General features: G+C 39.3%; 1 protein-coding gene across 1 annotated transcript in view; it reads left to right on the top strand.

Moving 5' to 3' along the window:
- Positions 1-14628, top strand: part of CCDC39 (coiled-coil domain containing 39) — a 58032-nt gene that overhangs the window by 38843 nt on the left and 4561 nt on the right. Inside the window, exons 14-16 of the mRNA XM_011968855.1 lie at positions 5395-5518; positions 13725-13884; positions 14326-14432. Of these exons, the coding sequence (XP_011824245.1) occupies positions 5395-5518; positions 13725-13884; positions 14326-14432 (391 nt within the window). The remainder of the gene's footprint in view (positions 1-5394; positions 5519-13724; positions 13885-14325; positions 14433-14628) is intronic.

Below are 14628 nucleotides of genomic sequence, written 5' to 3'. Positions count from 1 at the left end.
TTTTTTTTTTTTTTTTTTTTTTTTTTTTTTTTTTTTTTTTTTTTTTTTGTGATTGCTTTTGGCATCTTCATCATGAAATCTCTGCCTTTTTCTCTGTCCAGAATAATATTGCCTAGGTTGTCTTCCAGGGTTTTTATAGTTTTGGGTATTACGTTTAAATATTTTATCCATCTTGATTTTTGTATGTGGTGTAAGAAAGGGGTCCAGTTTCAATCTTCTGCATATGGCTAGCCAGTTATCCCAGCACCACGTATTGAATAGCAAATCCATTCCCCATTGATAGTTTTTCTCAGTTTTGTTGAAGATGAGATGGTGGTAGGGATGCAGCCTGATTTCTGGGCTCTCCTGCTGCATTGGTCTGTATGTCTGTTTTTGTACCAGTACCATGTTGTTTTGGTTACTGTAGCCCTGTAGTGTACTTTGAAGTTGGGTAACGTGATGCCTCAAGCTTTGTTATTTTTGTTTAGGACTGCCTTGGCTACTCAGACTCTTTTTTGGTTCCATATGAATTTTAAAATTTTTTTTCCTAGTTCTACAAAAATGTCATTGGTAGTTTGACAGAAATAGCATTGAATCTGTAAGTTGCTTTGGGCAGTATGGCCATTTTAATATTGATTCTTCCTATCCATGAGAAATCAGCTTTCTGCTGATTTCCTTGAGCAGTGTTTTGTAATTCTCATTGTAGAGATCTTTCACCTCCCTGGTTAGCTGCATTCATAGGTATTTTATTCTTTTTGTGTTGTGTAATGGGATGGCGTTCCTGATTTGGCTATTGGCTTGGCTGTTGTTGGTGTATAGGAATGCTGGTAATTTTTATATGTTGATTTTGTATCCTGAAACTTTGCTGAAGTTTTCTATCAGCTGAAGCAGCTTTTGGGCTAAGACTATGGGGTTTTCTAGATATAGAATCACGTCATCTGCAAACAAGGATTTAGATGCTCTTTCATTCTCTTGCCTGACTGCTCTGTCCAGGACTTCTGATACTATGTTGAGTAAGAGTGGTGAGAGAGGGCATCCTTATGCTGGTTTTCAAGAGGAATGCTTCCAGCTTTTCTCCCTTTACTATCGTGTAGGTTTGTCTTAGATGGCTCTTATTATTTTGAGCTATGTTCCTTCAGTACCTAATTTATTGAGACTTTTTAACATGAAGAGGTATTGAATTTTATCAAAAGCCTTTTCTACATCTATTAAGATAATCATGTCATTTTTGTCTTTAGTTCTGTTTATGTGATGAATCAAATTTATTGATTTGTGTATGTTGAACCACTGACAGCTTGCCCCATTCACCTTGAAAAGCCGCAGGCACTCAATGTCAGTCCATGAAAGCAGCCACAGGGGCTGTACCCTGAAAAGCCACAGAAGCAGAGCTACCCAAGGCCTTGGGAGCCCACGTCATGTATCAGTGTGCCCTGGATGTGAGACATGGAGTCAAAGGAGATTATTCTGGAGCTTTAACGAGTGCCCTGCCAGGTTTTGGACTTGCATGGGGCTTGTGGCCCCTCTGTTTTGGCCAACTTCTCTAATTTGGAACAGGAACATTTACTCAATGCCTGTACCTCTATTGTATCTTGGAAGCAACTCACTTGTTTTTTATTTTACAGGCTCATAGATGGAAGGGACTTGCTTTGTCTCAGATGAGACTTTGGACTTGGACTTTTGAGTTAATGCTGGAGTAAGACTTTGGGGGATTGTTGGGAAAGTATGATTGGTTTTGAAATGTGAGGACATGAGATTTGGGAGGCACCGGGGCAGAATATGGTTTGACTCTGTGTCCCCACCCAAGTCTCATCTCCAACTGTAATCCTATGTCGAGGGAGGGACGTGGTGGGAAGTAATTGGATATTGGTGGTGGTTTCCCCAGTGCTGTTCTCATGACAGCGAGTTCTCACGAGATCTGATGGTTTAAAAATGTTTGGAAGTTTCCCTCTCTTGCTTTCTCCTGCTGCCTGGTAAAGATGCTGCTGCTTCCCTCTTGCCTTCCATCATGATTCATGATTATGTTTCCTGAGACCTCCCCAGACATGTGGAACTGTGAGTCAATTAAATCTCTTTTGTTGTAAATTATCCAGTCTCAGGTAGTATATTTATAGCAGTTTGAAAATGGACTAATACAATGGTTATTCCTTTAACTGTGGTGTAGACTGAGTACAGTCAACAGACTTCTTTTCTGGATGTTTTCACAGGGCCAAGGCTTTGTGTGGGGTCTTTATTTGTAGCTGACTTCTTATCTTTGGTTTCACAGGAGGATATGTTAGGAAGTTATTTTTGGTGTTGAAGCTTTGGGGTGTGATCCAATAGGTGGTGCTTAGGTGTAGTGGTCAGTAGGTAGGCTCTTGCTTGGCTGTGTGGCTCCTCTATATTTCCTCACAGTTGCATCATGCCCTTTCTCAATGCTCTGTAAGTGTGGGCTCCTCTCTCACCTGAGTGCTGGCTGTAGATCATGGCTTGGTGCTACTGGGCTGCCCACCACAGCTCTGGGGTGATCTCAGGGTTTATGTTTCTTTCCCAACTTGGAGGCAGCAGAGGAAGGTACCTTAGTAATGGTTGTAGCTGAGGGTCTTTTGGTTGTCTCCTGAGGGCTTCATCCCAGAGAGTTGCAGGTCAGCAATCACTGAGTGCAATAAAGCCAGGATGAGGTGGTCTGTGCTATGGGCCCAAGCTGGGGACACCCTGCCTGGTGATGAGCAGTAGGGGTTTATGTGATCCATGGGAGATGGACTGGCTTCCTCTGCTTGGGTGGATTACAGCTTGTTGCAAATACAGATGAGGTACTTAGGGTCTTTGCTCCTTGGTTAATCTGAGGATAGCTGGGGTAGTACCACTGCAGAGCCAGTGGCAGAGGCTTTTGGTTGCCCCTGGCGGTTCTACCTCTGAGAAGCATTTAGCTGCTGTTACTGGTAGTGTTCAGCTGGTGGGGTAGGAGGCTGTAGTGCTGGTGTGAGCTTGTGGCTTGCTGGGGAGCGAGCACGGAGTTAAGGGAGTCGGGATAAGACAGTGGTGTCTTTTCTGCATGGTGCCTGTAGTGTGCTGTAAGCTCAGGCATAGTCCTCAGGTTGTTTTCCCCCCAAATCAAGGGCAGCAGGGATAGAACTGCTGCTGTGGTCGTGGCAGAGGGGCTATCATATGCCTCAGGGAGTCTCCAGCAAACTCCAGTCCACTACCAGTGGGTATGCTCAGCCATGGGTGGAGCGACCGTTCTGTGGTCACGGGCTGGGGTCCCTGTCTGGTGAAGAGTCGGGATGGGGGTTCCCAGGGAAGAGAGGCTGAACTCCTTTCTGTGTGGTTTCTTTTAGTTATTTCATTCAAGTTTTTCTTCAGGTCAGAATATTTTTCTATTTAATTTTTTTCTTACCATCATAGTCTCTGTTTTCTCCATTTGTTGCTCACTTTTAGTAGACTATGTTGGCCCTTTTAGGTCTGTCCTCCAGGTTTATTTTTTCTACTTGTATTTTACTTTCTCAGATATTCTTTCTCTCTCCCTATTTCCCTCTCCTCTGCCTCATCTCCCCCCCCCCGTGTCTCTCTCTCCAGATTGCTCATTAAATCTTTATTCTTCACTGCTCTTACATTGAAAACGAAAACTTATTTGCAAGCACTGTTGTTCTTTCATTAGTCCTTTATTTTCATAGCAGCCCATCTTGTTTTATGGGTGTTTTTGGAATCAATATCCTCTTCTCTTTTAGAGGTACTAATTAGAAGACTGAACATTGTCTTCTATGCATTATGTGTTAATCTCAGGTCTGTTCTTTGTTCATTTTGTTCATTTATGCTGTTTGCTTTCCATAAATGTTTGATGGTCCTTTGTTTTGTTAATATTAATAAATTCTTATTAATTGGTAGATATTGGCAGCTAACTGGTAAGGGTTTCCTCTGCAATTAAGCGGATTTCTGGTTTTCTCCAACAGATTACTCCTCTAAATGGGAGGGCTGATTGTAGGCTCTGAGCTAGTTTGTCCTGTAAAGAGCATAATAGCTATTAAGCAGGGTTAGGATTTCATGGTTACAAAAAGTTAGGAAGTGTTTGAGTGATGAACACTTCCTCTCATTCCTAAGTAGAACTGCCTTTCTTTTTCATTTACTTCCACTGTTGGGGAAGCCTAGACTTACTTCATGTTTTTACCTCTTTCTCTAGCTTCAACATGTATGCTAGGAACTGTGGTAACTTTCTAGTTATCACGGGAGCAGAAAGCATTCCTGGCATTTCTGTATGCTTTGAGGGGTTGAGGGGAATGGCCCAGAGGTGTTGATTATAGCTTCACAGATCACTCTTGTTCTTTTTCTTATTTCTGAGTTTGATTTTTTTCAGACTTCTTTGGTGGAAAATGGCTTCTGCTTCTGCAGTGGTCTTCCATGTTTGTATCTATTTTTTTTTTCCATTAATCTTGCCCCATCTGTTTTCCATGAATTCATGAAAAAATATTGTACCTTTCTGGTTCTCAGAACTGCTATGTTGCTGTTTTTTTTTTTTTAAATCTTTTTTTTAATTTTAGAAAGGAAGAGCAATATACTATGACTGGTCCATAATCCTGAAGTCCAGCAAGGTTTTATGATCACATACAGGATGAATAAATATTTTCTGAGGAAATGAGTGATAATTTAAAATAAGAAAAACTGTAACTTCTGACACTATTTAAACATATTTTACCATGAGTTTTCTCTAGCAGTAGAAAAACGGGTAGGTTGAGGATTTCTTTTTCATCATGATAGCTTACTTTCATGAGTTTGTGGCAGGCAATTGTGTCACTCTCCATATTGCCATGCATATGTTAAGATTACTAAGTTCTAAAAAATAGCTCAAAAATATAAATTTACTAAAATAAAAGGAGAAATTAACCAATAGATTTAAGAATCTGAATCTGAATGCTGGAAGACAATTCTCAACCGCCCTGTTTGCACTATCTTTTTAAAGACGTTTGAATAGCCAACAGCCTCAGAAACTAGAGGTAATATCTCCTTCTGGAGCAAAAATTAGGCATGTTTGCTTATTCCCCACTATAAAATATTTGGGTTACCTAGGCTTGAGATTCTTCAGCTGTGATGCAAATCTACCATGTGCAGCATCCACTTGAGCCCCTTCTTGCCCCCATGGGATGTAGGGAGCCAGGGGAACCAATGGCTATGTCATGAGAAATAAAGTCCTTTGTCTCTGAAACAGGAATCATGTCTTTTGCCAGCAAAAGACACAGTGAAACTGTGGCAGGCTAACTTGTCAGCTTTCAAGTAGGGTAAATATCAGATCCTTCACACCGAATTATTAAAATGTGAGAACAAATTTAAGCTGTTTTAGTAGTAACACAAATCCAAATGTCTTCAATAAGAACACCTGATAGTCCTTTAAAAATTTAAAAGTATGTTATTCATTTCTCAGTGTTTTTTTTTTCTTTTTCTTATTAGCACTGAGTTTCATGAGCGGCTAAGTAAAATTGAGAAGCTGAAGAATAGATATGAAATTCTGACTGTCGTTATGCTGCCTCCTGAAGGAGAAGAGGAGAAAACACAGGCCTATTATGTAATAAAGGTAATTTTAATTGATTCACAGTTATGATGGTATGTTTTCTTTGTTAACTCATTCATTGTAATCCTCTAAATTAAACAAAATAAAAAACAAAAAAACAAAATTGCAACTTTCCCTCCATGAAATCTAGCAACTATTTCACTTAGTTAGGGCCACTGTTACACTTAACAAAGGCCAAAACATTCATTCCTAAATGGAGATACTGAAAGCGCTATTCATTCTATATACCTCCAGTCTGTGAGGTCAAGCACTGCCCTCTGATTCCCAAAACTTACTGCGAACTTGCTCCAGAACTCTTCCTCTTTTGAGTTCAGGTCATTCTACTTGACCATTCTTTGACACTTTTTTTTTTTTCTATTATTTGTGGCATGTCATTTCCCCTAGTCAAGATTCGTAATCTTTTTAAGACCTATTACCACTCTAAGAGTCTTTGGTATGCATGTGACAACCTGTTCAACACTTGAGGCTTAAAGTTTCCTTGACTTCACTATAGCCACCCACTCTTATGCCACACCTTGGCTGGACCTTAGCATTTCTTGGAGCTACACCACTTCTGAACTTTAAACTCCAGTTTACCATTATAGTCCTGGTAAGGCAGCTGTTCAGAGAAGAAGAGGGCGCTTCCCTGCCCTCATATTATAGGCAGACAGACCAGGTGAATCTGTTTTTTTTTTCCCGATGTTTGACAGTAGTCTGTCATCCCATGGTTACCTTTAACCCATAAGGGGAAATTCATTAAGTGATGTGGAATTGAATGCTATTCCCTTTCTAAGCACTGGTATAGTCATTTTTCCCATGTAGAAAATACCCTGAACAGGAGTAATTTCCTTTATAGAAAGGTCTAGGATATTTCTCAAAATGCTACAAACAAGGGATGGAACTTGTAACTTTGACTCATTTCCCTGTACCCTACACGAATAGGGGTGAGATGATCTTCCAGTTCATACCTTCAGAGAATGGCTCTTGTGGATGCTATCTCCATTTGACTTCTACCAACTTAATTAGCCAAATTTTCTCCTGTAGCTCTTCTTCAAATCTGCCCCTAACAAATACAGCAAGTATGGTATGCCTGTCACTTTGTTTAAAATTCTGCTTTTCCTATGAGAAATCAGTCCCAGCTCTCAAAACGTTCTTATTACTTGTCAGTCTGTAATACCTCAGGCTTCTGCCCAAATACGACTTTTCTCCTCTCAGGTTTTAAAAGTTCCTGAAGGATAAAGGGTAGGCTCTTTTTAGGTGTTGGGAAATAGGGAGATGTTGCAATTCCAATTAAGTTTCTCTACCAAGTGGTGTGATGGGTTACCTAAAAGTACTGGTGTTAAGTGTGCCTTTGTCCATATCCTACCACTGCTTAGACAGGTGTCCAGGAGTAAGCTACTTAACCGTGTGAGGCCTAAGTTTCCTCACTTGGAAAATGAAACAGGTAATACTGTTACTCTCGTTGGGAGAAATGAGAAAATACATGTAAAGCCCTTGGGATGGTGTCTGGCACAGAACGAGTCCTCAATAAATGTTAGTTATTATTGTTATTACTGTGATGATGCTGATTAACCTAACTCAAAGGAAAGCAGGCACATTTTATATGAAGAATATTCCTTCTGTTTACAGTGAAAGTGCTGGATAAATATCAGAATAATGATTATGTTAAATGAACTGAGGCTATCAGTGACTTCCTCAATGTCCTGATGCCGTATTTCTTATCTTCCATCTTATCTGGGATCCACAGCTTGGCACACAGTTATTCCCATTTTTTTTTGTTGTTGTTGTATAGCATATTTACACTTTTTACTGATAACACTTCACAAGTCTCAGATGTGTAAAAATGAAACTTAATAACTAAACTCAGTCTAGCTCGTATCAGGAAAAATTATGGCCTGAAAAATAGAGAAAAGCAAACCATGGGTGCAATGATGCCAGTGCAGGGTGAAACCAAAGTGCTGGCATTTTCTAGTGGGTCCTCCAGGTATTATCTGATTCTACAGGAGTGCACACCTTCGACTCTCGACTAACTTATTTTACAACTCTGTAGGTACAGATAACTTGTAGACAACTGATAGTAACACAAGTGATTCTTGCTGCTAACAATGTAAATGAATTTTGGCCAGCAGAAATACAACTCTGCTCTGTAGAAAAGATAACCCAAGCATTAAAGTTTATTACACTAAAATATATTAATATGTTTTGCATCTACCAGCAAATTCACTTCAGCATTTCTGATTCTACATGTCTATAATATAAAATCTGTTCTTCATATTCTTCTTTGAAATAGTCTAAACATCTTACTGGCTCTTCATTAACAAGTTAAATAAAACCTTTAATAAATGTTCATTTCATATTTGTATGAGAATTTTTAACTATTTGAAAATAGTATCTTGGCATTTTCACTGCTGGGAAAAACCTTGCCAATTAGAAGTTAATTTTTGTTTTTTCAATGTAAATCTGTTTTTCAATGTAGTGGATTCTGTTTCTTGATGTAGTAGATTTAGGATTTAAATATAGTCAATTCAAAATTTTTTCCCTTCCCTATCCTTCTTATGTTACCTACAAAGGGATCTCTCCTGATGGATACATATATTGTTTACAAACACATATTGTTTATGACTGTAATAGAAATTTGATTACAATGCTAACCACTGTTGTCTTTTCTGAATGTTGTGGATTAGGCCTCAGCAAAACTATACACTACAGCCAAATGCTGCCCACCACTTGTCTTGTAAATAAGTACTGGGAGACAAAATACACTTATTCATTTATACATTGTTATGGCTGCTTACATGCTACAATGACAGAATGAAGTAGAATGGCCCATAAAGTCTAATTACTATCTGGCCCTTTACAGACAAAGCTTGTCAAGCCTTTTTATTAGTTTCTGAGGGCTGCTGTTACAAAATACAATAAACTAGATGGTTTAAACAACAGAAATATATGTCTCCGGCAGGGCGCAGTGGCTCACGCCTGTAATCTCAGCACTTTGGGAGGCCAAGGCGGGTGGATCACGAGGTCAGGAGATTGAGACCATCCTAGCTAACACGGTGAAACCCGGTCTCTACTAAAAATACAAAAAATTAGCCAGGCGTGGTGGCAGGCACCTGTAGTCCCAGCTACTTGAGAGGCTGAGGCAGTAGAATGGCGTGAACCCGGGAGGCAGAGCTTGCAGTGAGCCGAGATCGCGCCACTGCACTCCAGCCTGGGCAACAGAGCAAGACTCTGTCTCAAAAACAAAAAAAGATCAAGGCGTTGATAAGGCTGGTTTCTTCTGAATGCTATGAAGAATAACCTGTTCTATGCCTCTCTCCTAGCTTCTGGTGGTCTGCTGACAATCTTTGGTGTTCCTTAGTTTATAAATGCATCACCCTGAAATCTGCCTTCATGTTTACATGGTGTTCCTTCCTGTGTCTCTTCACATAGTTTTCCCTCTGTCCAAATTTCCCATTTTAATAAGGACACCAATTATATCAAATTAGGACCAACCTAATGACCTCATTTTAACTTGACTATATCTGCAAAGACCCTATTTCCAAATAAGGTCACCTTCTGGGGTACCACAGGTTGGGACATCAACATAACTTCTTATAAGGGACACAGCTCAACCCATAGCTCCTGTCTTTGGTCTTGTAGTAAGCTCCTGTCTTTGGTCTTTGTCCTATGGGGCATACATGGCTTTTTCATCAACTCTAGTATCTTCTTATATCTGACCCTTAAGGGCCAAACTGAAAAATATAATTAGTAACCAATGAAGGACTAGTATTTTTCAAACCTCATTTCCAAGTTTCTCTTAGTCTTTGCAAGGAAACAGTCTAGTTCTGACCACAATTTAATGAAACTGTCCAATTAAAGTTACTTGAAAATGTTGGACAGAAACTTTTGAAAGATATATCATCTCTGATTGAGAAGTGAATGGAATCAGAATTTTAGAACTTCAAGCTATACATGGAATTATATCAGGAATTGGCATAAAATGAACAAATTCAACTCCTTCGTTTGAAAAATGAAGAAACTGACCCAGTAGTCCACAACTAAAATCTGTTTGGCTCATTCCAGCTCGGTCTCCCCCTATACTATTATATTTCAAATGAAATGGGGTTACCAATTTGAGACTCACAGAAATTAGATATAATTTCTATAATTTTTTTTGCTAAATTTTTTAAAATTATGTAATACTTATCACAAAGTATGTGTAACTAATGATCTGAAGCACAATAAAACAAATGCCAGTGAAAATGTTAAAAATGGAAATATTACTAATAAAACTTACCTTTACAATTCCCCCTGCCCTGCTGCAGGCTGCTGTGAAACTGACATATAAGCAGATGGCACTCCCCACAGCTTCCTACCCATGTAAATCACCTGAGGAACCACAACCTCTCTGGCCCTGGGCCCATAGCTGGTGCCATTTTGAGAATTTAATGCTGGGCTGTGCCTTAAAACACTACTGCAGCTACCACCTGTCCAAGGTGGGAGAGGGGTGACCAGGCACTCCAGTGCACCCCTAAGACAATTCCCACGACCTTGCTACTGGCTGTTGTGAGACGGAGGTGTGAGAAGACTGCACTCCTCACAACTTCTTACCCACCTGCACACCTCACCTAAAAGGGACTCTGCACTCTCTGGTTGCAAGGCCACAGCCAGCACCATTTGGAGCGTTTAATGCTACACTGTGCCCCACATTTGGGCCAAGTGCAGGCTGACTTGCTGCAGCTGTCTCTGATCCAAGGAGGGAGAAAAGAGACCAGGCACGCCCATGTATTCTGGTGACAATTCCTGCCACTCCACGATGGCTGCTGTGGGACTTCCTACAGCTTCTTACTCATGCTGTTGCACCTTTGAGAAAGGTTGCACCCTCCCTGGTGGCAGGCCTACAGCACAGCCACCACAGCCCATACCTGAGTATTCTGCCAGTGTCTCGGGAACCATCCCATCTCTGACTGTCACAGCCAGCACCTAAAGGTACTACAAAGGGGCCTGAGGACTAGTCTACTGGCCCAAACCCATCCCCCAAGTCCTCAGGTATGCCATCCAGGGGCCCAGATAGTTACCAGCCCAGTGCATCACTGCTGGCACATGATCAGTCCTGCTATAGTCTGTTGGGGCAACTTAACCTACCAATACCACCACAGCTGACACCCACTCACGTGCACTACCAACAGGCCAGAGGACCAGCATGTCCAACCCATTGCAGCTACCAGCAACACCAGTGTGGACCTTCTGGGTTCCAGTGAGTTGCTTTACCACCACTACTGCCATTACCTGCATCACACCAGCTGCCCAGGGGCCTGAAAACCCGCCTACATGTCTGGCCCATCATTCCCACTACCAACATCTGAGCAAGCTACCCAGAGGCCCAAGAATCAGCCTTCCAGGACCCACGAACACCAGTGACAGCACGAGCTACTCTCGGGCCTAAGAATAGATACACTCAGCCCACCACTGCCACCAATGGGGCCCAAAGACAGGCTTACCTGGCATCCTAGACTGCAGCAAAACTTCAACAAAGGTCAACTAATAACCATACCTTAAGTCACTGAGGAAATCACAGATACCACTGACGTTGTGTACTGCCTAAGAAGTCATACAAAGACCACACTACCACAGGCACCCCATATCAAAGCATCAACTACATATGTACATCTTCAGGAGAAAATCCTCCCCTAGGAAAGCAATTTCAAAAAAATGAGCAGAAGCAACTGTTACATGAGATATGCATCTATCAATGGAAGGACACAGGAACCATGAAAAAGCAAGGAAATGTGAACCACCATATGACAACTGTTCAGCAATAGCTCCCACTCGAAAAGAAATCCTTGAAATGCCAGATGAAAAATTCAAAATATTAATAGAAACTCAATTAGATGCAAAAGAAATCTGAAAACCAACACAAAGAAATCAGAAATCAATTCAGGGTATGAGCAAAAAATTTACCAGGGAGATATCTAAAAAAACAAAACAAAACAAAAAAACAAAGTAGAACTGAAAAACTGAAAGAACTACAGTACACACTGGACACTTCAATAATAGACTACACAAGCAAAAGAAAGAGTCAATAATAGATAAGACAAGCAACAGAGAGAATCTCAGACCTTGAAGACAGGTCTTTTAAAATAATCCAGTCAGACAAATTAAAAAAAAAAAAGAATAAAAAAGAATGAACAAGGCCTTCAAGATATTTCGAACTAGTAAAGTGACTGAACTTACAAATTATCAGTTATGCCTGAGGGGTAAGAAAGAGAAAAAAGCTTAGAAAGCCCATTTAAGGAAATAATTGATGAAAACATCTCAAGTCTAGTGAGAGAGTTAGACATCCAGATACAAGAGGCCCAGCAATCCCCAGGAAAATACATTTCAAAATAATACCTCATCGTGGTGTATTGTAATCAGAATGTCTAAAGTCAAAGTGAAACTGCAAGAGGGAAGTTAAAATTCGCAAGAGAAAAGCATCTAGTCACCTATAAAGGAAACCCCATCAGAGTAACAGCAGACTTCTCAGCAGAAATCTTACAGGACAGAAAAGAATGGGACAGAATTTTCAAAGCACCAAAAGGAAAACAAAAACAAAAACAAAACAAAACAAAACCACATCTGTCAGCCCCCAATTTTATATCCAGCAAGAATAAGCTTCATAAAGGAAGAAGAAATACCCAGCCAAGCAAACACTAAGGGAATTCTTCACCACTAGACCAGTCCTCTAAGAAATGCTCAAAGGAATTTTAAAATGGAAACAAAATGTCAGTATTCACCATCATGAAAACACACAAAAGTATAGGACTCAAAGGTCTTATAAAACAAATAAACAAAAGAGGGAGAGAAAGGAATCACTGGCAACATAACAGAATTCTGGTATTTGTCTTTCTGTGTCTGAGTTGTTTCTCATCATCACTAATCATTAGAGAAATGTAAATTAAAGCCAACAATCAGAGTGGCCATTAAAAGACAGAAAATTTTGTATGTAATTTATGTTTATTGCACTCTATGTTTAATGCAGCACTGTTTACAATAGCAAAGATGTGGATTCAACGGAAGTGTCCATTGATGGATGACTGGATCAAGAAAAGGTGGTATATATGCACAATGAAATACTATCCTAACAGAAAAATGAATGAAATCTTGTCTTTTGCGGCAACACAATGTAACTGGAGGCCATTATCTTAAGAGAAACAACTCAGACACAGAAAAACAAATACCATATGTTCTTACTTATATGTGGGAGCTAAATAATGCGCACACGTGGAGGTAGAGTGTGGAGTGATAGACATGGAAGACTCAGAAGCATGGTGGGGGTATCAGAGGGACACGGATAATGAGAAATTACTTAATGTGTATGATGTACAATATTCCAATGATGGGTAGTACACTAGTCAACACTACACAATATATCCATGTAACAAAATATACTTGTACTCCATAATTTTTTACAAATAAAAATAATCGGAGAAAACTTTATATTTTTAATTGACTACATTCAAGTTTAAATACATACATCTCAGAACTGAATAAATTAAAATGAAATTATTAGTGATTTTGACTAAAAATTTTCTTGCATATATATACACACATATATGTATATATATGCATACTATCTATGTCAGCCTTTAGGACGTTCTTTGGAACTGTTTAGGTACAGCTCTACAGAACCTAGCCCAGTGACAGTATTACCCTAACCTGGTAGAAAGTCACCGAGTATGTCCACTCTTAGAGGAAATAATTTTGGTCTTTAGCAATTCATAGACTTCATCTTTTTCAGCCACATTTATTACAATGATCTTTTTTTTTTAAATTATTTTTAAAATTGTGGCAAAATATCTTTTACTCCTAAATTTTGAAATAAAGTGTTCCTGAACCTCCTTCAGGCCAGAAACATTCTTCTGGTTTAATATCTAGTATCAAACCTCTCTCCCTCTCTTCCCAGTAATATTTATATTTGATTAACTCTTTGGCAATTTTTGCTGGAAAATTTTACGTAAGCCTTGGCTAGTTACTACATTTCCATGATGGTTTTGAATTCTGTATCCTATGTGCCATATTTTGAAGGCCTGATAATTTGGGCTTCCACTGTAAATCAAGTGCAAGAAATAAATGCTTGGTGCTGTATGTAGGCCACAAGATAAACTGTTATTGTCACAAGTTAACCATTTTCTGCCCCAAAGACAGCCATTAGGCATTTCTTCCCCTAGTAAATGCTTTTATTCAACCAGTTCTATTCTGTACTTCATAGGCTGCTCAAGAAAAAGAAGAACTTCAAAGGGAAGGTGACTGTTTGGATGCTAAGATCAACAAAGCTGAAAAAGAAATCTACGCTCTAGAAAATACCCTGCAAGTGCTGAACAGCTGTAACAACAATTACAAGCAATCTTTTAAAAAAGTAACTCCATCTAGTATGTAGGAGTTAAAATTTTTTATACATATATACAGTGACAAGTGCATAGTTAAAAGGAATACTGTGAGACATGAAGAACAAAAGTATACTATGTTTGATTGGGTCAGAAAAACTAATCCCTTTTCTTTGCTCCCCCCATGCCGTTTTTTTTGCTATGTGGTTTTCTAGGGTGTTACTTCCATTATTAGTTCAGGTTCTGTATGGCATATCACCTCTCTAGGGTAATTAATTCAAAAACTGAAAAAAATGGCAGCATATTGCTCCTCTATGTTGACAAAACAAGAAATGGCTACTACATGCCCACAGTGTTTTTCTACAAGTGGATATAAAAGATTTAACCTTTCTTAACAAAAATATTGGTGCAATTTACATAACACTTTAAAATTTGATTTCTAAATAGCATGTTGAAATTTTAAACTAAAAATGTTCTACATTTCAGGTGATGAGTATGAGCTAAAAATTCAACTAGAAGAACAAAAAAGAGCTGTTGATGAAAAATACAGATACAAACAAAGACAAATCAGGGAACTTCAAGAAGACATCCAGGTAAATTCTACAGACATTTTAGTAATATGCCTTCAATAAAAGTCAACTATCATTACTGCTACTTCTATTCTCTTGCTCTTCCACCAAGAAGACAGTTATTTAGAATCTCTTTTAGGGAAGCAGATAGTAAGAGATAACAGTCTCTATTTAAAGGAGACAAAAACAAGTGCTCAAAGTCTTAGGTAAGTTAGTTAAA

The sequence above is a fragment of the Mandrillus leucophaeus genome, unplaced genomic scaffold (genome assembly GCF_000951045.1).
Source record: "Mandrillus leucophaeus isolate KB7577 unplaced genomic scaffold, Mleu.le_1.0 Scaffold860, whole genome shotgun sequence".
In the NCBI taxonomy this organism is placed as follows: Eukaryota; Metazoa; Chordata; class Mammalia; order Primates; family Cercopithecidae; genus Mandrillus; species Mandrillus leucophaeus.
This window is presented reverse-complemented; position numbering and strand designations above follow the sequence as displayed.